General features: G+C 38.2%; 9 protein-coding genes across 20 annotated transcripts; 6 read left to right on the top strand and 3 right to left on the bottom strand.

Moving 5' to 3' along the window:
• Positions 1 to 7: 7 nt before the first annotated feature.
• LOC132193208 (peptidyl-prolyl cis-trans isomerase-like) lies at positions 8 to 2,009 on the bottom strand. The gene is made up of 4 exons (XM_059613701.1): positions 1,880 to 2,009; positions 1,264 to 1,445; positions 690 to 906; positions 8 to 448 (listed from the first exon to the last, which is right to left on the bottom strand). Exons 2-4 carry the CDS (start codon positions 1,432 to 1,434, stop codon positions 237 to 239), a joined length of 600 nt encoding a protein of 199 aa, XP_059469684.1. The 5' UTR covers positions 1,435 to 1,445; positions 1,880 to 2,009; the 3' UTR covers positions 8 to 236.
• On the top strand, positions 1,711 to 6,274 carry LOC132193201 (D-2-hydroxyglutarate dehydrogenase, mitochondrial-like). The gene is made up of 8 exons (XM_059613684.1): positions 1,711 to 1,847; positions 3,969 to 4,075; positions 4,126 to 4,489; positions 4,546 to 4,739; positions 4,798 to 4,966; positions 5,047 to 5,333; positions 5,386 to 5,554; positions 5,613 to 6,274. Exons 2-8 carry the CDS (start codon positions 3,983 to 3,985, stop codon positions 5,873 to 5,875), a joined length of 1,539 nt encoding a protein of 512 aa, XP_059469667.1. The 5' UTR covers positions 1,711 to 1,847; positions 3,969 to 3,982; the 3' UTR covers positions 5,876 to 6,274.
• On the top strand, positions 1,716 to 3,796 carry LOC132193203 (protoporphyrinogen oxidase). Of its 4 annotated transcripts, none has more exons than XM_059613690.1 (4): positions 1,716 to 1,847; positions 2,081 to 2,162; positions 2,295 to 2,537; positions 2,595 to 3,796. In XM_059613690.1, the coding sequence occupies exons 3-4, from the start codon at positions 2,307 to 2,309 to the stop codon at positions 3,765 to 3,767; spliced, it is 1,404 nt and encodes a 467-aa protein (XP_059469673.1). In that variant the 5' UTR covers positions 1,716 to 1,847; positions 2,081 to 2,162; positions 2,295 to 2,306; the 3' UTR covers positions 3,768 to 3,796. The 4 variants fall into 4 exon arrangements, with proteins under 4 accessions (XP_059469673.1, XP_059469672.1, XP_059469670.1 ...); XM_059613689.1 differs by having other exon boundaries at positions 2,081 to 2,158; XM_059613687.1 differs by lacking the exon at positions 2,081 to 2,162 and having other exon boundaries at positions 1,735 to 1,847.
• A 75-nt stretch (positions 6,275 to 6,349) lies between the features above and the next one.
• LOC132193200 (D-2-hydroxyglutarate dehydrogenase, mitochondrial-like) lies at positions 6,350 to 9,207 on the top strand. Its single transcript, XM_059613683.1, has 7 exons — positions 6,350 to 6,604; positions 6,695 to 7,061; positions 7,115 to 7,308; positions 7,370 to 7,538; positions 7,594 to 7,880; positions 7,935 to 8,103; positions 8,164 to 9,207. The coding sequence occupies exons 1-7, from the start codon at positions 6,500 to 6,502 to the stop codon at positions 8,424 to 8,426; spliced, it is 1,554 nt and encodes a 517-aa protein (XP_059469666.1). The 5' UTR covers positions 6,350 to 6,499; the 3' UTR covers positions 8,427 to 9,207.
• A 125-nt stretch (positions 9,208 to 9,332) lies between these two features.
• Positions 9,333 to 11,251, top strand: LOC132193204 (guanine nucleotide-binding protein subunit beta-2). The gene is made up of 7 exons (XM_059613691.1): positions 9,333 to 9,492; positions 9,683 to 9,828; positions 9,937 to 10,070; positions 10,138 to 10,306; positions 10,365 to 10,566; positions 10,622 to 10,838; positions 10,899 to 11,251. Exons 1-7 carry the CDS (start codon positions 9,424 to 9,426, stop codon positions 11,003 to 11,005), a joined length of 1,044 nt encoding a protein of 347 aa, XP_059469674.1. The 5' UTR covers positions 9,333 to 9,423; the 3' UTR covers positions 11,006 to 11,251.
• A 31-nt stretch (positions 11,252 to 11,282) lies between these two features.
• On the bottom strand, positions 11,283 to 17,640 carry LOC132193205 (RNA-binding protein squid-like). 7 transcript variants are annotated; one of them, XM_059613693.1, is made up of 9 exons: positions 17,347 to 17,638; positions 14,626 to 14,666; positions 14,374 to 14,501; positions 14,031 to 14,309; positions 13,816 to 13,939; positions 13,602 to 13,661; positions 13,079 to 13,180; positions 12,776 to 12,835; positions 11,283 to 11,833 (listed from the first exon to the last, which is right to left on the bottom strand). In XM_059613693.1, the coding sequence occupies exons 1-9, from the start codon at positions 17,520 to 17,522 to the stop codon at positions 11,823 to 11,825; spliced, it is 981 nt and encodes a 326-aa protein (XP_059469676.1). In that variant the 5' UTR covers positions 17,523 to 17,638; the 3' UTR covers positions 11,283 to 11,822. The 7 variants fall into 7 exon arrangements, with proteins under 7 accessions (XP_059469676.1, XP_059469681.1, XP_059469679.1 ...); XM_059613692.1 differs by lacking the exon at positions 11,283 to 11,833 and adding an exon at positions 12,293 to 12,405 and having other exon boundaries at positions 17,347 to 17,639; XM_059613696.1 differs by lacking the exon at positions 12,776 to 12,835 and having other exon boundaries at positions 11,285 to 11,833; positions 17,347 to 17,635.
• Positions 17,084 to 19,582, top strand: LOC132193202 (uncharacterized). Its single transcript, XM_059613685.1, has 4 exons — positions 17,084 to 17,872; positions 17,958 to 18,081; positions 18,202 to 18,822; positions 18,956 to 19,582. Exons 1-4 carry the CDS (start codon positions 17,591 to 17,593, stop codon positions 19,360 to 19,362), a joined length of 1,434 nt encoding a protein of 477 aa, XP_059469668.1. The 5' UTR covers positions 17,084 to 17,590; the 3' UTR covers positions 19,363 to 19,582.
• Positions 19,580 to 21,989, bottom strand: LOC132193209 (uncharacterized). The gene is made up of 3 exons (XM_059613702.1): positions 20,511 to 21,989; positions 20,071 to 20,405; positions 19,580 to 19,916 (listed from the first exon to the last, which is right to left on the bottom strand). Exons 1-3 carry the CDS (start codon positions 20,533 to 20,535, stop codon positions 19,695 to 19,697), a joined length of 582 nt encoding a protein of 193 aa, XP_059469685.1. The 5' UTR covers positions 20,536 to 21,989; the 3' UTR covers positions 19,580 to 19,694.
• On the top strand, positions 21,484 to 23,473 carry LOC132193210 (uncharacterized). Of its 3 annotated transcripts, XR_009441417.1 has the most exons (5): positions 21,484 to 21,849; positions 22,514 to 22,678; positions 22,797 to 22,941; positions 23,085 to 23,253; positions 23,305 to 23,473. XR_009441417.1 is itself a non-coding variant. In XM_059613703.1 (4 exons), exons 2-4 carry the CDS (start codon positions 22,514 to 22,516, stop codon positions 23,231 to 23,233), a joined length of 459 nt encoding a protein of 152 aa, XP_059469686.1. In that variant the 5' UTR covers positions 21,484 to 21,849; the 3' UTR covers positions 23,234 to 23,473. The 3 variants fall into 3 exon arrangements, 2 of the variants coding, with proteins under 2 accessions (XP_059469686.1, XP_059469687.1); XM_059613703.1 differs by having other exon boundaries at positions 23,085 to 23,473; XM_059613704.1 differs by lacking the exon at positions 21,484 to 21,849 and having other exon boundaries at positions 22,481 to 22,678; positions 23,085 to 23,473.

Here is a 23,473-nt window from a genome sequence, read left to right on the forward strand (position 1 = left end):
CACGATGAATACAAGGTTGCGTATTACTTTGCCGTTCACATTGTGAAGATAGATTTAACATTCGACTGATCAGTAAAAAAATGATAAGGAATGCTTCTGGTCGCCCGTTCAGCAAACTGATAAAAAAGAGAAACGCAGAAAACAGAAATACTCTAAAAGGGGGACCTTGCAGCTAATCAGGTGAAAAGAGGTGGTGCTCATAATTGATATAAAGAAACATTTGTGACAGAATCAATTTAGCTGAGCTGGCCACTGTTGTCAACGACAATCTTCTTGCTTGTCTTGCCGTGCTGTGAACCATAAGACTCAACCTTCTTGACAACATCCATGCCCTCAACAACAGCGCCGAACACCACATGACGGTTGTCCAGCCAGGAAGTCTTGACGGTGGTAAGGAAGAACTGGGAGCCGTTGGTGTTGGCGCCAGCATTGGCCATGGACAAAATTCCTGAAATTTATTAAATAGTTATTATAAATTGGTCCCATTTATTTCAATAAAAATATATTATATAAACAAAATCTAGTGCATTTTTTAAATCTTATTAAACAAGCCAGGAAAAATTATATACAGATGTTTGTAAAGGACAAAAATCTCTTTCAAGGCAAACATCAACATTAAGAAAACAGGCTTGATCAATGTGGGCGTTTCAGCTTTAACTGCTGAGTAATGCAATTTGCCATTTTTGTACCTGGGCCGGTGTGCTTCAGAGTGAAGTTCTCATCTTCAAACTTGTTGCCATAGATGGACTTGCCACCAGTGCCATTGTGGTTTGTGAAGTCGCCACCCTGGCACATGAAGTTGGGGATGACACGGTGGAACGTGCTGCCTTTGTATCCAAAGCCCTTCTCGCCGGTGCACAGGGCACGGAAGTTCTCGGCAGTCTTGGGCACCACATCAGAGCGGAGCTGAAATTTAAAATCATGTTTAAAATTTTTTAATTCCTTTGACGGTTAGATTGACTTGAGGCAGGCCGGCCCATCCTTGCCGTTATCGGCAGGTGTTAAATTGATATGGCGACCGCGTGTTGCCATTGCCTAGGACAATGGAAATTTCCACGAGCAGACTTTTTGTAAATCTGTTGTAAATCGATCTAGGGCTTACAAAGGATCACTCTGGCAAGGTTGAGATCGAAAGGAGGGTTGATTTTGAGCGAGTAACACATTAATTGGTGTCACGGGACCAAGCCGAAGGCACGACGGGGGCGGCAAGCCGGCTTATGTTTGGGGGCTGCAGAAGCCATCCGAGGGCAGGTTTCAACTCACCTCCATGATAATCCTGCCAACGGGGGCACCGTCGGCAGAGATATCAAAGAATACCCTGGGGAGTCCAGACATTTTTGTGGCAAATTGGCGAAGAACAGTGGAACCGTACAGAAGCGGCACTCTGACACTCACGCGGAAAGCCTGGAGAGAGTGTATTGCTGCGCTAGCCATGGCGGGAATTTCTGAAATTAAAATTTCAATTTTTATTAGCTGGAAAAACATATTAAATTTTCATCCATAAAATGTATTATTTTAAATTATAATACTTTTCAAAGTACCGGTTGAATTTATTAGAGTAATTAAAAATTAAGATTATAATTTTTAAAGATCTAGTTGACAATGCGGATGAAAAGTGCCACTAGCCTCTTCTTTGTAGCCCCCGTAGAATTTAGCAGCGGATGGATTATGTCAAGGAGACTCGTCACAGGATCGACCAAACTTGACCTTGTAAAGGGGAGGGGAGAGGAGGAATGAGGAATCATCTGGAGTGAAAATTACGCAACTCGTTCTCGCAGACCGGCGAATTTCTCCATCACAAACAACGACCCGGAGGACTAATTTTTGGCATACTTCGAGTGATTACGGTTAGATCATTTTCTAAACTCTGCTCTGATACCTTTTGATGTTCGTTTTCCTCACAAAATCTGGGAGTTTCGTTAAATTTTCTCAGTCGTTGACGAAAGTTGTGGTGTCCAAAATTTTCGGCAGGCTCGCGTAGGCTGCGGCAGATGGTGCTCACAACTCACGTGAATGGAGCAAAAACACAACGTTGACACAACAAACGAGTTTTGGGTTTAGGGTTTAAGTTTTGTTTTAGACGATCTTTGAAGATTTGGAGACTGAATTTATCTTGCCGTTGACCGTTTATGTGTTGAATTTCTTACAGACTTTTTAAGTAGGTAAATTTCTTTTTTGTTTTTAATTGCATTTATTTTAACATAATAGAAATGTTCAAAATATTATGATGTAACATAATCATCTTTTTTTAATTTAAATTTGGTGGATGATCTAAAGCTAATTTATTTTTATAGGCCTTTAACATCATGTCTACAATCATTCTTGGAGGTGGAATTGCAGGCCTCTCAGCAGCCTATTATCTACGTAGCGCAGCACCCACACTTGTTGAATCAAGTTCAAGACTAGGAGGTTGGATTCAAACAAACAGGAGACCTGGCGAAATCCTTTTCGAACATGGTCCTCGGACAATCCGTCCTGCTGGCGAACAAGGAGCAAACACTTTAAACCTAATTGAAGATTTAGGACTAGAAGATAAAGTATTATTTAGAAATAAAAGTATATAAAATGATTAAATTATTAAAAAAAATCAACAGGTAAAACCGATTTCAAGAGACCACCCGGCAGCAAAGAACAGGTTGATTTTTGCCAAAGGAAAATTGCATCCCCTTCCGAACAGCTTCTCGGGACTTTTCCAAACCAGACCTCCATTTGAGAAGCCCCTAGCTGCGTGTGTGTGGACTGATTTCAAAGCTGAGAGAAAATTGTTAACAGACGAAAGTTCCTATGACTTCATTCGAAGACGATTTGGGCAAGACGTGGCAGATTACGCAATATCTCCGATGCTTTGTGGAATCTGCGCTGGAAACGCTAAAGAGATCAGTGTCAAAATGCTCTTCCGAGCTCTTTTCGAAGCTGAGCAGAAACACGGTTCTGTTTTTAAAGGTCTTTTAAAAGAGGCTTTTAAAAATGACAAGAAAAAGGCACAAATTAAGCCTCGTAAACTTGCACTCCGCGCTAAGACTGAAAAGTGGAGCATCTACTCTTTGGAGAACGGTCTTCAAACCCTTCCTGATGTGATGGAGATCAAACTGGCTGAATCAAATATTGATTTGCGAAAAAACGACCCATGCATCAAAATCAAGTTTTCTGGAAATTCTGTCTCTGTAGTTTTGAAATCCGGTGCAACCTTGACTGGAAAAAATATAATTTGCGCCCTGCCCGCAGCAAAAGTTGCGCCTCTCCTGCAAGAAGGCCACCCGGACCTGGCTAAAAAATTGTCTGCCCAGAAGAGTGCCACTGTCGCTGTGGTCAACGTTCGATTTAAAGGGCAGCAACTGAAAGAGCCCGGGTTTGGATTTTTGGTGCCGCCTGTTGAACAAAAGCCTCTTCTCGGAGTGATTTACGACAGTGTCTGTTTCCCCTGTCCAGGTGGGGATACCGTGTTTACAGCAATGATGGGTGGGCACTGGTTTCATCCTCAATTTACAAACTGCAGCCTGCAAGACTTGACTGATATTGCTGTGAGAAATATTCAAGAAATTTTGGGTGTAAAAGAAGAACCTGTCGATGTAAATCCAGTCATACAAACGGAATGCATTCCTCAGTATACTGTTGGACATTACGAAAGACTTGATGAAATTGACAATTACATTAAAGCTAAAAATTTGCCCTTGCATCTCGTTGGAGCTTCTTATCGAGGAATCGGGATAAATGATGTAATCATGTCTGCAAAATTGGCTGTCGATAAAATCACAAATGTTGCATAATAAATTTATGAACATGATATTCTTTAACTAAAACTTTTATTGAAAAAATCCCTATATTGTGGAAACAATTGGTAGTTCAAAGTCAAAAAATTTTATCTTTGAAAAAACTTAATTCATTGCAGTGGTGTGCAAAATGTAATTCCTTATCATCAAAATGAACTTTTGATAGTGAGTGTTATTAATATTTTTATATTGCTTCAGGCTGAGGTGCAAAAATGCTGCGAATATCATCTCTAAGTGCCAGTAGACTACACGACCTTAGAAAATTTTCCAATGTCATCAGGAGAGGCAAATCAACCTCAAATAAGGTAACTTTTTATTTATTTAATAATTTTCTTAATAAACAAAATTTATTTAGGTTGAGTTGACACAAGTTCGGTACCCTAAATTAAAGAGAGGAGGATTTGCCACCCTCAATGACAGGCATCTGACAACCTTCAAAAACATTTTGCCTGGAAGGGTTCTGACCTCTGAAACGGACGACCTGGAGCTCTTCAATACAGACTGGCTGCGAACAGTCCGAGGCAACAGCTCAGTGGTCTTGAGACCTAAGACGACGGAGGAGATTTCCGAAATATTAAAGTTTTGCAATCAAGAAAAACTGGCCGTGTGTCCTCAGGGTGGAAACACAGGCCTCGTTGGCGGAAGCGTGCCCGTGTTTGACGAGGTCATCCTTAGCACTTCTCTGATGAAAAAGATTGACCTCATCGACACCGATTCAGGTAAGAATACGTGCAGTTTAAAAGAAAATCAAATTATTATTTCATTAAATTAACAGGCGTAGTTGTTTGTGAGGCTGGTTGCATCCTTGAAGATCTTGACAATGCTCTTAAGGATAAAGGACTGATGATGCCTCTTGACCTGGGGGCCAAGGGCAGTTGTCAGATTGGCGGGAATATCTCTACAAATGCTGGAGGTCTTCGGCTTTTGCGCTACGGCAGCATGCATGCCAACACTTTGGGGCTAATTGCTGTAGGTTGCAGTTTTTTTTTAATTTAATAGTTTTATATTTTTGTTTTATATCAATAAGGTCAAAGCTGATGGCACTATAGTGGACTCTCTCAGCTGCTTAAAAAAAGACAACACTGGATATGCCTTGCACCATTTGTTCATCGGATCCGAGGGCACTTTGGGAGTTGTCACAAAAGTGGCCATCCAGTGCCCACCAGCGCCTAAAGCTGTCTCGCTAATGTTTCTAGGTGATGCAATTTTATTCTTATCCAGACCAATTATGGTTCATTATTATTAACAATTTATTAACTTCAAAAAATATCTGTAGGTCTTAAAGACTTTGAATCTGTTTTGAAAACAACGCAGAAGGCCAAACACCTACTTGGTGAAATTCTGTCCTCTTGTGAATTGATGGACCTTGAGTGCGCTGATGCAGTGGAGGAAAATATGAAAATCAAACTTCCACTTGAAAAAATGCCCTTTTACGTCATCTTGGAGTCGTCTGGCAGCAACTCGGCCCACGACGAGGAAAAGCTCAATACTTTTTTGGAGGTTGTGATGGGCGAAGGCCTTGTCATCGATGGAACAGTGATCACGGAGCCATCCAGAATTAAGGTTAGCACTTTATATACTAATTGTTAAATATATTCAATGTGTACTTTTACAGTCTGTTTGGCACATCAGAGAATGCATTGCTGAGGCACTTTTGAGAGATGGATACGTTTACAAATATGACATAACTTTGCCTGCTCGAAATTTCTACGATCTTGTGCCTTTTTTCAATGACAAAGTCAAAGAAGCTGGTGCAATTCGTTGTTGCGGTTTTGGTCACTTAGGTGAGTGAAATGGAAAATGATAAATAAATATATTTTTTAAAAAATGTATTAAAATAAGGGGATGGAAACGTTCATTTTAACGTAACTTCTTCCGAGTTTTCCTACAACCTCTTGGGCTTGATTGAACCGTTGATTTATGAGTGGACCTCTAAGCACAGGGGCAGTGTCAGTGCCGAGCATGGCATTGGGCTGAAGAAAAAGGAGTTTTTGAAGTATTCCAAGAGTGAGGCTGCTATCGAAGTAATGCGAGGTATTAAAAGTGTTTTGGATCCGAATGGAATTCTTAACCCTTATAAAGTGCTGCCTTCCATAGCTGAGTAGAATATATTAATAAGTTACAAGGTCTTGTGATATATTTTTTTAAATTAATTAAGTGGGTGCCATTGTGATGAAAAAAAAAACTTACATACCAATAATTGTGAAATTCTATGCAACAATAAGTTTTTATACTAATAATTGAAAAATATAACATAAATATATTTGTATTGCATGACTACTCGTGGTGGAATAGGTCCGTCGTGTTGCGGCTTATATGTTAGAGGGGGATATTTGAACTTAATTGAAAATGCTGCATAATATGTGAAACCAATCCAATTCTTCTCATTGCAGAATTGGGATATTGGTGGATCAGGTGGATTATATTGTCTATTGTCTGCAAAATTGCTGTTGGTAAAATTTCCAATGGTTGCACAATAAATTTTGCATGATATATTATTGGAACTGAAACTTTTATTTAAGGATCAACCGGAATCAACTATATTGTGTACACCGATATCGGATGTCAAAAGTTATCATATATAAAAAACTTGATTAATTTGCAGGAACACGTGTAAAATTAAACTCTTTATCTTGAAACTAAACTCTAGATAAAGAGACTATGACTCTATGATTTTATCGATTTTATTATCATTATTTTTGAGTCGCTACAAAGGTTGAGACGCAAAAATGCTGAAAATGTCATCTCTATTAAGTGCCAGTTATGGCCGTTATGACCTTAAAAGAATTTTCATTTTCTATGTCACCAGGAAATTCAAATCAACCTCAAACAAGGTTAAATTTTATTTAATTATTTAAAATTAGTTGAATTAAAAATATATAATAAAGTATATACAAATCATTAAATTTATTTATTACTTTTAGGTTGAGCTGACTCAGGTACGGTACCCTAAATTAAAGAGAGGAGGCTTTGCCACCCTCAATGACAGGCATCTGACAACCTTCAAAAACATTTTGCCTGCTGTAAGGGTTTTGACCTCTGAAACGGACGACCTCGAGCTCTTCAATACAGACTGGGCGCGAACAGTCCGAGGCAACAGCTCGGTGGTCCTGATACCAAAGACGACGGAGGAGATTTCGGAAATATTACAGTTTTGCAATCAAGAAAAACTGGCCGTGTGCCCTCAGGGTGGAAACACAGGTCTGGTTGGCGGCAGTGTGCCCGTGTTTGACGAGGTCATCCTTAGCACTTCTCTGATGAAAAAGATTGACCTCATTGACACCGATTCAGGTAAGAATACGCAGCTTATAAAAAATCAAATTATTAATTAATTTATTTAACAGGCGTAATTGTTTGTGAGGCTGGTTGCATCCTTGAAGATCTTGACAATGCTCTTAAGGATAAAGGACTGATGATGCCTCTTGACCTGGGGGCCAAGGGCAGTTGTCAGATTGGCGGGAATATCTCTACAAATGCTGGAGGTCTTCGGCTTTTGCGCTACGGCAGCATGCATGCCAACACTTTGGGGCTAATTGCTGTAGGTTGCAGTTTTTTTTTTTTAATTTAATAGTTTTATATTTTTGTTTTATATCAATAAGGTCAAAGCTGATGGCACTATAGTGGACTCTCTCAGCTGCTTAAAAAAAGACAACACTGGATATGCCTTGCACCATTTGTTCATCGGATCCGAGGGCACCTTGGGAGTTGTCACAAAAGTGGCCATCCAGTGCCCACCAGCGCCTAAAGCTGTCTCGCTAATGTTTCTAGGTAATAAAATTTCTTATTTATTTGTTTAATTTAAAAATACTTCAGATAAAATTAGGTCTTCAAGATTTTGACGCTGTTCTGAAAACGACGCAGAAGGCCAAACACCTTCTTGGAGAAATTCTGTCCGCTTGTGAATTGATGGACCTCGAGTGCGCTGATGCAGTGACGGAAAATATGAAAATCAAACTTCCGCTCGCAAAAATGCCGTTCTACATTATTCTTGAATCGTCTGGCAGCAACTTGGCTCACGATGAGGAAAAGCTCAATAATTTTTTGAAAGTTTTAATGGATGAAGGCCTTGTCATCGATGGAACAGTGATCACAGAGCCATCCAGAATTAAAGTATGCGCTCTTATTAGACTTATTGTTAAAGTTTTCATTTAAGTGTATTTTTAGTCCGTGTGGCATATCAGAGAATGCGTTGCTGAGGCACTTTTGAGAGATGGGTATGTTTACTCGTATGATATAACTCTGCCTGCTCGAAATTTCTACGACCTTGTTCCTTTTTTCAATGACAAAGTCAAAGAAGCTGGCGCAATTCGTTGTTGCGGTTTAGGTCACTTAGGTGAGTTGAAATGGAAAATTTTATAATAAATATTGCGAATCTTATAAATTAAAATTAAAGGTGATGGAAATCTTCACTTTACCGTAAGTTCAGCCGAGTTTTCACACAACATCAAGGGCTTGATTGAACCGTTGATTTATGAGTGGACCTCTAAGCACAGGGGCAGTGTCAGTGCCGAGCACGGCATTGGGCTGATGAAAAGGGACTTTTTGAAGTATTCCAAGAGTGAGGCTGCTATTGAAGTAATGCGAGGTATTAAAAGTGTTTTGGATCCGAATGGAATTCTCAACCCATATAAAGTGCTGCCTGCTATAGCTGAGTAGAATATATTGATAAGTTACAAGATCTTGTGATGAAAATGTATTTTTTTAAATTAATTAAGAGTTGTTATATCTTGGAGCATCATGATTTGTAAAATGAAAAAAATACTTTTACGCCAGTAAAAGTGATATTTTTTGTAACAATAATTTTCTACTTATATAGCTGAGGAATGTAAAGCATTGTATGACTGCTCGTAGATTTGGTATATATGTCACGTTGGCTTATATGTAAGAGGGGGACATGCGAACTTATTGAAAATGCTGTGAAACCATAACAATTCAAGTGATTGATCACGGCAAAAGAGAGAGTGGGGAATATTTTTGGAATGACTTTTGGCAGACTGTGTGCACGCGAGTATAATAACTTTACAAAACTTATTACGATGCAGTACATGCACCTGTGCTATTTTTTTTTTTTATATATATTTTACCAAAACATCAATGTTGACCATAAATTGATGAAAAAATTTAATTTTTTTTTGTTATTAAATTTTCAATACATGAAACAATGGTGAATTAAAAAATATATATCATTTATATTCTTATTTTTCTGTTAACCTTCATAAAACTATAATAAAAATAACATAATTGTTATAAATGCAATTAATTTTTTAAATATATGTTAAGCTGAACAATTTTATAAACTTAATAGGACAGCTAGGTTAAAAAATTATTAAAGTAGCAATTTCTTTATTTTCTTATTCCTACTTACAAGTTTTTTTTCTTCCTTTTTAACGTGCTAAGTAAATGCAATTTTGAAAATAATGTAGAATAAATAAATATTTAAGTGCGCCGCTCGTGTGTGACAGACAGTTGGGCAGCGAAGGGTACGCTTAATTGAGTTAAGGGGTGGCCGGGGATAATCACATTACAGGGCATATGCAACTAATAGGATCTGCCGGGGAGCAGCCAGCACGGCGCGCGGTCACGAGGCGGCCCTTCAAGCGCTCAGTCGGACGACCCGAAAGCTGGACAGCAGACACGACAGCGAGCGCTCGCCATGCCTAAGGAGGAACCAGAAGTTTCTGCCCTCAAGCAGGAGCTTGAAAAGCTTATTTCCGATATTCAGGTTGGACTTTAATTATACAAGTTATAATTTTGAATCAATTATTTTATTATGAATGAATATTTTGTGCATATTTTTTTCTATTAAGGAAAAAAATATATAAAAAGTTTTTTGCCTCCAGCAGATAAATTTTCTAAGAAAAATAATTTTCTTTAATATTTATAAAAAAGCAATTTTATCAAATATTTTTTAGGAGAAGCAAAAGGGTGTGAACGATGCCAATTTATCTGAAAAGTCAGGTGATATGGCCGATGCACCGAAAATTCGCCTTTCCACCAAGAAAATGCTGAAAGGTCATATTAACAAGGTGACCACTTGCCACTTCAGTGGCGACAGCAGGTATAAATCTTAAAAAAATATTGAAGTAATAATGAGCAAGATATTAATAATTTAATTTGAACTAATATTAAGAATAGAATAGTCGCATTCAAAAAATAAAATCTTTAGACATGCCGTAACTGGTTCTTTGGATGGAAAGCTGATCATTTGGGACACATGGACAGGCAACAAGGTCCAGGTCATTCCTTTGAGGTCATCTTGGGTTATGAGCAGTGCCTTCTCCCCTAGCGGTAACTTTGTTGGTAAGCGAATCAAATTTTTTGAAACTGCAGGTGATGATAAATTCATCAATTCGCTAAAAAATTCCAGCTTGCGGTGGAATGGACAATATGTGCACAGTGTACGACGTCAACAACAGGGACGCGAGCACCGGCGCTGCCAAAATGCTGCGCGAGTTGCTTGGTTACGAGGGCTTCCTGTCCTCGTGCCGCTTTATCGATGACAACCACCTTATCACTGGTTCGGGAGACATGAAAATGTAAGCTCGGAAAATTGAAAAAAAAATTAATTGAACGAGACCAATGGTAAAAAATCAGTTGCCACTGGGACTTGGAAGCAGGCAAAAAAACGATGGAGTTCAACGCGCATTGTGGAGACGTGGTCAGCATTTCTTTGGCGCCGGATAACAACTGCTACGTCACCGGAAGTGTGGACAAGACAAGCCGCTTGTGGGACATACGTGAAGAGAAGCCACAGCAGACCTTCTTTGGACATGAGGCTGATGTCAATTCTGTTTGCGTATGTATTTTAAAATGCTGGTTATGTATAAAATTATCTAAGTTTTGAACTGCAGTTCCATCCCTCTGGCCAAGCCTTTGCAACTGGTTCAGAGGACAAAACGGCCCGCCTGTTCGACCTGCGCTCTGACCAGCAGATTGCCTTGTACAAGGCGCCCTCAGGCACCCCAGGATTCACCAGCTGTGGACTTTCCAAATCTGGCCGAATGGTCCTTTGCGGAAGCGACGACGCCACTGTCCACAGCTGGGACACGATGAAGAATGTTCATTGTGGTGAGATGAAGTTACAAGATGATTTTTTTTCCCGAGACTTAGGTTTATTTGAAATTGCAGGACAACTCCAGGGACATGACAACCGCATCACCTCTCTGTCTGTCTCGCCCAACGGAATAGCAATTGTCACCTCTTCATGGGACATGAACGTCCGTGTTTGGGGTTAACTCTGAAGCCAGACAAAGACCACCGAGAATGTGAAGGGGAAAGAATATCGCTGCTCCGACTAAATTAAGGCTGTAATAATTCTTTATTTATTCAGAATATTTCAAAATAATTTTGCGTTACTCTACTTCGATTGCTCCAATACCCAGAAATCTTTTATTTGAAACTCTTGGATTTGTTGCTTTCCAGTGTTTTAGCCCGATGACAAAATAAAGCGTGTTTCAAATCAAAATTGTTTTGTTTGCTATTTAAGGCCATTTGGTCAGAAAGTAAATACTGATTTTAATTTTTTTTTACAAAGGATTTTAATTTTTTTTTTTGTAGAACGTACAGTTGCGTTTCGACTGTAATGTTGGCGTTAAAATCTGTCGAACATTCCAAACACTTATATTACAAAGAATGAATGGATGCACTAGAATTAAGCGAGACATGACTTAATACTAAAGCCTTACAAAGTGTTGTATACATAATTATTAATTCATGTACATTAATTAATAATCATTTAAATAACTGAGATGGCCAAATCAAAATCACGTGTTGGCCGACAAGATGAAAGGAAGATATTTTTCACTCACTTTCACGATGATCAGTTAACTTGTCTCTGTGATTTTCTTAAAACCATGCACTTCACCGGACAATAAATACATCATTATTTCATCTATCTGGAATGGCGACGGAAACTTGCTGCAGTAAAAGTCGACAGCCAAACCGCGAACTCGGCAATGTCCGATTCGGCCGAATGAGCTGGATTGATTCGTTCTTGTGATTCATGACTTGAGTTTGAGGGTGAAGGGGTGAGTGCTGCGGTGTTGTGCTGAGTTAAGATTGTTCTGCAACAAAATTAAAATTTTGGTTACAGAGTAGAAAAAAACTGAAACTGAAAGAAAAAAAACCTAGTTCTGAATCTTGACCATAAAATTGGACTTAAGGCAAGCATTACGTTAAAACCAAACCAGTGAAAATCCAGAAAGGAAACTTTAAACTGAATACTGATAAACCTAGGCAGTAAATTAATGCATTTTAACTCACCAGTGAAATAATTTTATGCGGGTCGTTAAGTCAATTCCATGATTAATCATCAGAACCAAGTTTTTGCGAATTGAGGTTTTTTATTGACACATGCCGAGGGATGGTGTATTAGGAGTTTATTGAATGCACTAATTTTTTTTCCCATCAACCAAAGCGAATTATATTTTATAAACTACAAAAAACGGCAGCCAAACTGAGCAAAAAATATTTAAAAATGATACTAGTGAATCTAGGTACGCTTCTGAATTATTATTTCTTACCAAAAAAGTAAAACATCGATGTCTGAATGAGAATTAAGTACTGAGAGAGGGCAACTAGTACGGTTGCTGCCGGTGCATTCCACGACCACCCCTCTGTTTGCCACCGCCATAGCCTGCAACAATTTCGGTAGTTGTAGTGACCTCAACCTCTCTTGTGATCGACTTGTTAATGATATTGCGCTAACTTGATGGCGTGATTAAAAAAGAGAAAAAAGCAGGCGAGTAAAATAATCAAGAAAACTTCATATCAAATTAATTAATAAAGAGTGCAGACAACCACTAAAATTGTAACTTAAGGCAAGAATATAATGAGCTTGTATGTAATAAACTGAACGTCTCAAAAACTACTTCTCTCTATAATGATTGAGGGAGTGGCATGCAGAGTGAATGAACATAATGAATTGAGGAAATTATATAAAATATAGATATCACAAGGGCAGGTGGGAGTGTGACCATTTTCAGCAATATCGTATGATGCAGTACCTTTACCACGGGGGCCACCGCGTCCATAACCTCCATCATAATTATTGCCATAGCCGTAGTCTGCAGCAAGGAACGCCAATTAATCTTAAGTAAATATAAACAAAACTGTTCCATTGCAATTAAAAGGCCTTTGGTTCTGCCAAAAACCAGGCCCAAGATTTTACTAAAATATCTTATGATTTGTTTCTTTGTACTGAATATTTCTCTTGTAAAGAATATTAAAAATAAGCAAAATGATCTAATGGGATTGTGTGTCTGAGTGTGAGGACCTCAATTAGGGCATTTAGGGGACTAAATGCTCACCGTAGTTGCCGTAATTGTATCCAGTATAGTCGTATCCGCCGCCATATCCACCGTAGTTGCCGTAACCGCTTCCATAGTAGTCGTATCCACCTCCATATCCGCCTGAAATACACGAATTCAGTTGTTTCAATAACACTGAATAAAGCAACAGCTAAAATTGTTTAGTCACTAGTCTGCAAGGACAAAAATTTGAAAAGTGAACCCAGATTTTCTTGGTCTTATTTTTTTGGTTAAGGATAGGCACCAAAGAGAACATGCAATTAGTTAACAGTGTGTTGTGACCAAATTATCATCCCTGGAAATGTTCTGTTTTTCAATCAGTGTGATATTCTACAAGGGATTCGGGGGAAATGGCTGGACTAATCAAAACATTAATCCAACAATATATCAAAGCGCGGAGAAATTTGGCAACCAAATGCCCTTATTTAATCACTAAAAAACCCACACCATCAAAACGAGAAGGACGTAACGACGAATTTTCAAAAGCGAGGGCCATCAAGTATAGAAACTTATGAAAACTAACCGTCATTTCCCTCGCCGTAGCTCCAGCCATTATTGTAGTTATTCTGGCTGCCTCCGAAACCTGCATAGCAACCAGTTTTAAAATCAAAAAATTAAACAAAACCACCCCCAGTCTTTGGACGTTTCAAGAGGGAAGCAATCAAGAGAGACAGGTGCCTAACAGGTGCCTGAGGGACTCGGTCGGTCGCATTGCATAGTGGCTTTAAAACACTCACCACCGCCTCCACGGCCACGACCTCCTCGGCCGCCTCTTCCACCTCGTGGACCACCCCTTCCACCACGGCCGCCTCGCATACCACCCATGTTCTCTGGTCTAGGAGTGGCCTTCTTCACATCAACCTGAGAAAATTAAATTAAGAATAAATATCACATATTACGTCATTTGCATTTCTAAAAATTATTTAAGTCATTAAATAAGATAAATTCCTACCTCCTTTCCATTAATGGTCTGTTTGGGCGTTTTGAGCAGCTCCTGAACGACCTGATCAGACTCAAAAGTGATGAAGCAGAATCCCTTGCGCTGGTTCTTAATTTTGTCGAAGGGCATCTCAACCTCCATTATGGTTCCGAAGGCAGAGAAGAAGCTCTTGATGTCCTCATCACTGAGCTCGGTGGGCAGACCACCGACAAAAATCTTGCCATGTCTGGCCTTGGCCTTCTTGGGGTCAACCTTCTTGTTGTTGATTACGTGGTCACCAGCGTTAAGGGCCTAGACATTGTTCAAAAAGACAAGGGTAAAACTCAGCTGGCGCCTAAAATGCACGGCAACCAACCTTCTCGAGCCCTTCTGCAGTGCCAAAGACGATAAACGCAAATCCCCTTGAGCGGCCGGTGTTGGGGTCAGTCTTCACATTGATGCTCTCGATGTCACCAAACTTGGAAAAGTGCTCTCGGAGTTCCTCTGAAAAAGCGCAAATTTTTAGAGGACAATTAAGCAAAAGGTTTTTTAAGCTTTTATTTTTTGATGACTTTTAAATAAGTCTCTGAAAAACTTGTGACATTAAAAGAAGAAAAAAAATACTCACTATCAGTGGTTTCCCAACTGAGACCTCCGACAAACAGTTTTCTGCAAATTGAACAACAGGCATTAGAGATTTATGGAAAAAATAGGAGGCCCATCCTAAATTCTCAAAAAAGAGTGACTGGGTCTTAGTTTTAAACTCGACTTTTAGTGAGACTTTTAACAAGGCCAGCAACCAACAAGCAACCACGAATCATCTGAAAAGTCTTTAAAAAATGGCAAAAATTTAAGAATATGTAATAGATATATATATAATAATATATATAAGAGCGCAAATAATGATATGTTCAAATAAAATATATAATAGTGATCTTCAGATAGAAACATCAAGAGTATCAAATCGATTTATTTCTGCAAAAACTGTTAATAATAAACGTGTGGCAGCACAAAAATGTTGAAATGGACGAGAACGAACAAAGTTGGCTTTCTCTTTGGTGTCGATTTATTTTGAAAGTGATTCAAAATCTCAACGGCAAGAAAAACCCAGAGGAGTGAGGAGTGTGTACTACTTGAGACAATACCATGGGCGCCGCGGGGAGCACTAATGGCCACTCCGCCAGCTGACGATTGTTCCAGGGCCGTCCGACGCCCTCCATCCACTTCACCTGGAGACGATAATTAACCACATTTTAGTCAGTTCCGCCAATGCTCTACCAACACACACCGGTTCTTGCCAACGAACGACTTTTTGCTTTTTAAACAAACTTGAAACTCGAAGGTGGAATACGCCCCTCGTTTCACTCCATTTCTCGCAAAGGCAGTGAATTTTAACAGCAAATTAATATAATTATTTTACAAATTTTTACACCATGATGCAAATTTTACAACGAACACAAGTTTTACCGAATTTACAAAGAGCAATCGACGTCGAGGCATTCAAAATAAAATTTTGACATTTTTTGATAGAGTTCTAATAATTCTTGTCCCTCGCAAGGAACTGTAATTATTAATATTCACAATATAATTTTACACTTTTATCACAATTTTAAATTTATTCTCTTCCACGCACAACCTAGCAGCAAAGTTGAATATTTTACAATTAATCGACATAATATGACACAAAAATATCGGTTCTTAAGAGAAATTTTGCCTCAAACGTCGGTGTATAAAAAGCAAAACATCAAAAAGTAGGAGGTTTTTGTTCATTTTTATTGCTTGGAATGTGTAATTACAAAAGACTTCAGATTCAAAGCCTGCGAGCAAATGAAGAGGGCTCCGGTTTGTTACTTTGGTTTATTTGCAAAAATAAATCAAAGCAACGCCAGTGCCGAAAGCGAGGACGACTCGTAAAGTCTCTTTGCTTATGCACCTGAACGAACAAGCCCCTTAAGGTCTCACGAGCACTTTTCATTCAATTCTTACTTTGAAGAGATTTCGTTTGCTTATTCATATTGTGTCTGCAACGACAACAATACAGGAGGTCGATTTAAAACTGTCATTAAATAATTACCAGTGAGAAAAAATAAAAGTAGAAAAATTACCAAAAATCAATTGATTAATTAATTAGATCAGCAGTCCAGTGAGAGGTTGATTGAATAATTAATTTATTATTAATTCACTATCATCAAAACTCAGTCAGCAAGATTTATACGCAATTAAATGTTTAAAAAATGCCCATCCAAAACACTTAGAACTAATGTAGGATAAATTCGAAATACGTGCCTTTCACATCATAATTTTGTAAAACCCGGGACATCTCCAGATTGAAAAAAAAATATTCATTTAGGGAATAATTTCCGAAATTTTAAAACATTAAAATTATCTCAGCCAAGTGAAATATAATGTGTAATTATTAATAAAATAACACTGATATATATCTCAACGTGAGGAAATATATAAAATAGAGAGAGAGCGACAACTAGGTTTACCTCAAAGACTTTGTTTATCATCCACGGCTGCTAGAATAATTGAAATTAAATTTAATGGAATTAAGAAATTTCAGAGAGCGTCGACAAACGACGCTTGTCAATCAATCTCATTCCGATTGGCTTCATGTTCAGAGCGGCTACTTTTAAATTCTGACAGAGATTGAGAAATGCGTGCTGAAAAAGAACGACAAGTGAATCACAATCGAATAATAATATGTAAAAATGTCAATCATCAAGTATCAAGAAGTGGAACGGCTGAGATAACCGATGCTTTAGAGAAACAAGGGCGATCGATGCGAAAGGCACTGACTCATTTCGAACCCTCCGAATGCACGCCGTAGGCCCGATTTGTCCGAAACTACTCATCCGAAACTGTTCATCAGACCTCATGTAACAGATTGCGATTGAAAAATCATCAATATGTGCCAGACTCGGCCCGATGATCGCGGATTTTTTTAAATAAAAATCTTTACCGCACAGCCTCCATTTTGCCGGCAGTCAATGACCCTTTCGCCGGCCTCGATTCCGAGGCTAAACCAACCGTTAATGCTGAAGGTAATTACGCAGTAGCAAGTCGGTGCAGATAAAAAACAAGTGCAGCGATACATTTTTAATTACTAAAACTGCACAATGTGACTGCAAAGGCTGTAAATTCAAGATAAATCTGTACTGGAAAAATCTCTGCATCCTCTCCCAGATTATTGATTTTTTCGGCCGAGCTCGCCCGGGGGAGCTTTTTATCACATTTCGGCGTCAATTCTTCAAAATCGGACAATTCGAACCTACAAGCCGGACACACGCACACATAGGTATGGGAAAATGATGGGATTTGTGGGCAAAAACGTATGTACGCATACCTGTCGTCATCCCTGCCCGAGCCGGACGACTCGCCTTGCTGTTGCAATTGGGTTTCGCCGCCGCCGTTTTCGGCGCCGTTCAGCAGGGCATCCTCGCTCTCCAGGTTGTCGCATTCACCACCCATGTCCTCCTGGAAATCTCCGTTACCGCTGGCGTCGTAGTCCTGATCGGCCATGGCGATTTATCGGCTGAAAATTAGGCGAAAGTCGGATAAAAAAGATTCGGCGAAAATGGACGCCAGGGATGCGATCGGACGAATGCAAACAGCGCCGCTTCGCTACGGTGGCAGGTTTGCAAAACATGCGCTCCGCTAACGCCACGGACAAGCCACGGATCTTTCGTCTTTTGCAGGGGGAATTGGAATTACGGGAGTGTAGGCGGAATGTTTTTTTAGCTTTCAAGAAAGAAACGGGGGAAGTACCCAAAAGCCAAAACAATCATAACACATGGACCCTCATATGTTCACGACCGGTGTCGAAGTCAAAGTATTATGTAGCAAAAGAGGAAGAAAGGAAGAAATTTAAGGTGATTTTTTTATGAAAAGTTTCAAAATTGTCATTCTTTAATATTTCAACTTTGATTTAATTTTTGAATAAAATTTATTTTGCAGTACATAATATTCCATATGCTAAATGTGATACACATACAACGAGTGAGAGTCTTGTTAGAAATTCTGCAAACAAAATCTAATTGTAAATTAGATGATGACAGTGCTGCTTGGAGCTATTTAAATGGTAATTTTTATTAATCTTCCTCCATGTTCAACTGCCATTGTTTTTATATTATGATTAATTAATTATAATTTACAATAACTACAGTATATATTCAAAATATTGATCTGATTTTTTTTACAGATATGCAAAACAGCCCAATAACCAAACGTCGAAAGTCTGTGAGCGATTCTCCCAGTTTTCGAATCTTGATCAATCAAATGGCCGTCAACAACCAAATGTCTTCTGACGAAGAAAGCCAAGAAGAGGAGACCGAGACCACACCACTCGGCATCTGCATCAAGGTTAAAGGAGGATATCTGTCCTCAAGCAGCAACAGCCTCAATATCGAATCAAATACACTAAAAACAGAATTGCATTGCGCTTTTAGTCAAAAAAATTTGAGCAAAGATGCAATTAAAATTGACAACAAAGCCAAAACTGCAGCTCGCAAACCCTGCTGGCCGAACTCCGTCATTCATATATTAGTACTGATTTTGGCATTAACAATTATTGCTGTAACTGCATTTACACCAAATATGCGTGCAGTAGTTCTTAGTAGTGTATTCCATCAAAATGCCCAGCTAAATAATAAAAATGGCAAAGAAATCATTGAGAACTTGCAACAGCTGAAAGCACTTTTTCCAAATCAGAGCAACAATTTTTGGAATTCACTTGAGGCAGGTTTTAAGGATCTGGAACAACCTGACAAGCCTAAGCCTATGATCACATTACTTGTCCACAGCCCTGACGAAGCACAACTAGGTAAACTTCTCAAAATTTTTGTCTCCTAGATTTTTAAATTTATTCCTTTTTAATACATTATTTTTTATATCTGCGTTGTTTTAATTTAATTCTGGTGACAACAATTTATTTTTAAAGGTATTAATTTTTACAGCGCACTGTCTGGCAGGCAAACTGACTGGTCTTGTGCATTCTGATCCTGTTTACGTCAAAACGTCCAATTTGAAGCACCTTCAAGAGTACGGCAACTTGATCGAACAACTGCAAACCTATTTGACCAAAGAAAACAGTGTCATCGTGAAAGACCTCCACAGACTGCCAGGCCGTCTCGCACTTGCCCTTCACGTGATTTGCGACCGTGAATCCCCACTGGCCAACCTTACCATGGTGACCATGACCTTGGAGGTCGATGACCTGAGTAGCAAAGCTGTCCAAGAACTGTTGTCTACATTGTGGGCTGAGCACATTGATGCAGACAAAATGCCTGCTCTGCTCACCAGAATTGTGTCGAGGGTTCTCAAAGTTGAAAAGCAACAGGCTTTGCCTAAATTTTGTAACTAATGTTGAAAAGTTTCATATGATGAATTGTGCCAAAGCAGTATTTTCTTGTACTTGATTCGAAGAAACTCTAGTTATCAAAAGTATTTCCGATTGAAAACTATTAAAAAGTGATTCTATATTAAAAGGCTAAACTAAAAAATAACTCCTGGTGAGCTTAAGAAATGAACTTTAATTTATATGGATTTTTGCAAATAAAATTTTCAAAATTTTTCCATTTGGATATTCTTCAATTTTTATTCACGATTAAAAGAATAGTGGATTTAACTCTTCCGTATGGTAAATACGTTGTTGTCACGGGTTTCTTTTCATTTCAAATTTTTTCTATGATTTTTCTACGATAGTTCAGCAATTTCCGAAAGTGACACGTCTTCGTATGAGGAATATTTCACGCTCTCTGGAGTACTTTTGGTTTCAACGCAACTCTGATTTCCACCTTGAGCAAATCCGACACCGTCACATGATTTTTTGCTTGCCAATGTCGAATTGTGCACATTGGTGTGTTTCCTCTCATGCCTGCAAATCACTCGCTCTTTTGGCGTTGACGTTTTTGTGGTCTGAAAACAAAATAATTTTTTTCCAATAAAAATAAAACATAATTCTTAATAACAAAAATTTGAATCGCAATAATCTCTAAATAGGTTTGGTTTAAAATATTGATTTTATTTGTAATTTTAAGTATTTTTATAAAAATAAACTACCAAAACTCACAGCTTTGAACGAAGCGCAATTATAAGTGACGAAGAAATCGGCTCGGCCGTTCACCACAACAGGCGGGACGCACCCGCATGAGCTGTGGACCCCGTGTCGGACGGAGGCGCAGGGCAAGCAGGTTTTGTGCACTCGACGGGCGCGGGCCGTGTCCAGCCTGGAGAGGCCGGCGGTTCGCATCCGCAGGACGGGTCTGCTAGAGGTGGTGCGCGAAGTTACGACGTGTCGCACCCACGAGAGCACCATCAGGGTCCAGGTCGTCAGAACTGCGATTGTCAGCACCAGCCACACCAGCTCAGCGTCATCCTTGCTCAGGTGATTTAAATTCGCGGCAGCTACAAAAACATTAAATCCAAAAATCTGCTCAATTGTATTAAATTAAACATAAATTATGCTTTAGTTCTTAGTTGAAAGTGATTTATTTCATTTTTCACCCTAACCTGCATATCTGACAGACCCGTCCATGATGGTCGCTCTTCTGCGTCTGACAGCCCAGTCATCCAAATAATTTGAAAAATCTTTCCATGGTGATGGAAAGAAAATTTGCTTATCTAATTACAAACATATTTTGGATAGCTATTTCACAATGACATTCTAGTATTGAAATAACTCAATGATATAAATAAATATCTTTGAATATCAATAAATTTTAAACTTTTGATAATAAAAAAAAACCTTTTTCAAATACACACCATTAATTTATTTTAATATAAAGGTCAGGTTATAAATTTTAGGTCGGAATAATTTACAGGCAACTTTCTCTCATGGTCCCTCGCTGTTTATTTTTCTTTTTTTATTGGTGATAAAGATTTTTTTTAATTACGTTTACAGTTTTTACTCTCTTCACGTTTCGTTCTCCTCCGACCGTGCAGTGGCACGCTTCGTCACACATCTGGGCAAATCCTAATTCGCTCCATACAAGGCTTTACGCAAGGAAGAGTGAAAAATGAACAGGGCGTGGAGCAAAATCAGCAGTCTATTTGGAGACAATGACTTTCGGTGTAATTTCCGGTGCTATTGATATGCTAAGTTTCATAATAAAATTAAGAAGAGGAAAATCAGCAAAATATAAAAATCTTCAAATGTGTCATTTAATTCACATAAAAAAATATTAAATATTTAATTTATGACTGTAAAAATAATTTTTAAAAAAATGAGGATAAAATATTGTTACAAATTTTTCACAATATTGTAAAATTGCTTCTTTGGACACTTGTAAAATATTTTTATAAAATATGTACCAAAAATTAGGTAACCCATAATATTTAGAGAAATCTGAGAGACCTATATCCGGCACATATATTTGAGTTGCGGGTGCGCACCCATTAGAAAAATAATTGACTCCTTCTCCCCGTTTAAATTTTCGCGTGGCCACCCAAGCGTCGCGGCTTTTGAAATCCCTTTCTTCTTCTTCTTCCTGCTGCTGCCAGTCGCGGTCGAAACTCCTTTGGCAAATAAGTCAGCGTATAATTTGAGCATGTGCCGCCGAGAGATTTGGCAAAGAGAGCGTTTTTCTTTGTGTGATATTTGATGGAGGGTGAATCCTCGAAAGTGCGCCCCTTTGGTTTTCGCTGCAGTTCGGCCGAGGGAGAAAGTCCGTGAGCATTGTTATTGGCGCTTCAAATTGGCTTACGGCATTTATTGGTGCTGAACGCACCAGATTTATTAATTTTTGACTGTGATTTTGCGTCGAAAAACGACGAGTTCTACTGCGGCAATGAAAGAGCCTATAAAGTGATCGGCAAGACGACGCGGATTGACGTTTATATCAGGAAAAAAGTGAGTTTTATTTTGAAATATTCCGCATTGTTTTGCTTATTGATTGACTACTTTAAAAATATATTTTTTTAGCAAATAAATATTGTTTTGTTTAAATCAGTTGAAATTAAACGAAAATTAATTCATGACTCAAATCTAACAATAAGAAGAATGATACAGTAAATTCAATTTCACAGATTATTTTTTAATAATATCGATAATATCATGAGATGGAAATAAGATAGTTGCCTGTACTATGTAGCAATAAACACAAGATCATGAGACTATGAAACGAAAACCGTGACCAAGAAATACTTTATTTTATAAAAAACAGTAAAAACTATTAAGAAAATATTAATCAATTTTGAAATACCTAGCATCATTTTGCTATTTATTTGCACAGATATATTTTTAAAATCATTGACTATTTAACAAAATAGATGGTTTGAATAAAATTAAATTACCAGGAAAACGAGGATTTATTTCGTTTCTAGACATTGAAAATACCATGAAGTTTTGGAAATTTCAAGTATTTTTTTGTACTAAAATTTAAATTTCTATTTTCAAAATGGAAAGCATAAACCAATCCAAATATTTTTCCATATTTTACATAATTTTGTTTCTTAAATACCTAACAATTTTACTAAAATTACTTTCTCCCGACGTTAAAATGTCATTTTTCTAGATGATGATTGGACACGACTTTTGTGCGCTTTTTCTCAGCATTGTTTTGCTCCTTCTTGCGTTGAGCGGCGTCACTGCTTTAAAATGTTTTCACTGCGAAGGCAACTGCAAAGAAGCGGACATGGGCGATCCAAATCTCTGCAGACCAGGATTTGATGTTTGCATGGTAAAATTTTATTTTTAAATTCCATTTCTTGTAATTTAAGTTTTACAAAAATTAAAAATGACTCCAAAAAAAACATGATTTTTTCTCCAATATTTTGAGAAAATTACTTCTATTTTAGAAAGTCCACTCGGAACGAAGGAGGGTAGAGCGAGTGTGTGGTACGCTTGACGCCTGTGGCTACGGGGTGTCCGAGAACTGGGGTCGCCGTCTCATTCGACAGCTCAAGGACGTAATGGGGAACGCCCAGAAAAGATCCCCTTGGGGTATGTTCAGAGAAAATTTAATTTATTTTCCCAAAAATTCAATGATTTCCTCCCGTTAATTGTTTTTCTTTATATTTAATTTATTTTAATGTGTAAAAAAGTAGTCTATTTGAATATATGTTAATAAATTCGTAAATTTTCAGAGCAAGATGAGTATGAAAAGCGTACAGAGACGTTCTGCTGTGATACAGACTTTTGCAACGGTGCTTTAAAAGTTGGACCTTTATTCTCGGTGGTGCTCGTAACAACGTGTTTGTTGCACTTATTCAACAGAAGAATTTTATTTATTTAATCCAATGAATTTGAGAAATTGTATGTAATAAAAATTTTGATGTAATCAGATATCAACATTTTGATTTATAGTCTATCTAAATGATCTAAATGTCATGGGCCGGGAGCGTTAATTATTTATCAGAGAAGCTTTCCTCGGAACTTTATATTTGCCAAGGGCATGCTATCCTATTTCTCATTAGTATCAACTTAACTTCCATCAGAGACTGCCACTGACAAAATGTGGCAAGCGTTATACAAG

This window comes from Neocloeon triangulifer, unplaced genomic scaffold (assembly GCF_031216515.1).
Source record: "Neocloeon triangulifer isolate White Clay Creek 2 clone unplaced genomic scaffold, ASM3121651v1 ptg000003l, whole genome shotgun sequence".
Lineage (NCBI taxonomy): Eukaryota > Metazoa > Arthropoda > Insecta > Ephemeroptera > Baetidae > Neocloeon > Neocloeon triangulifer.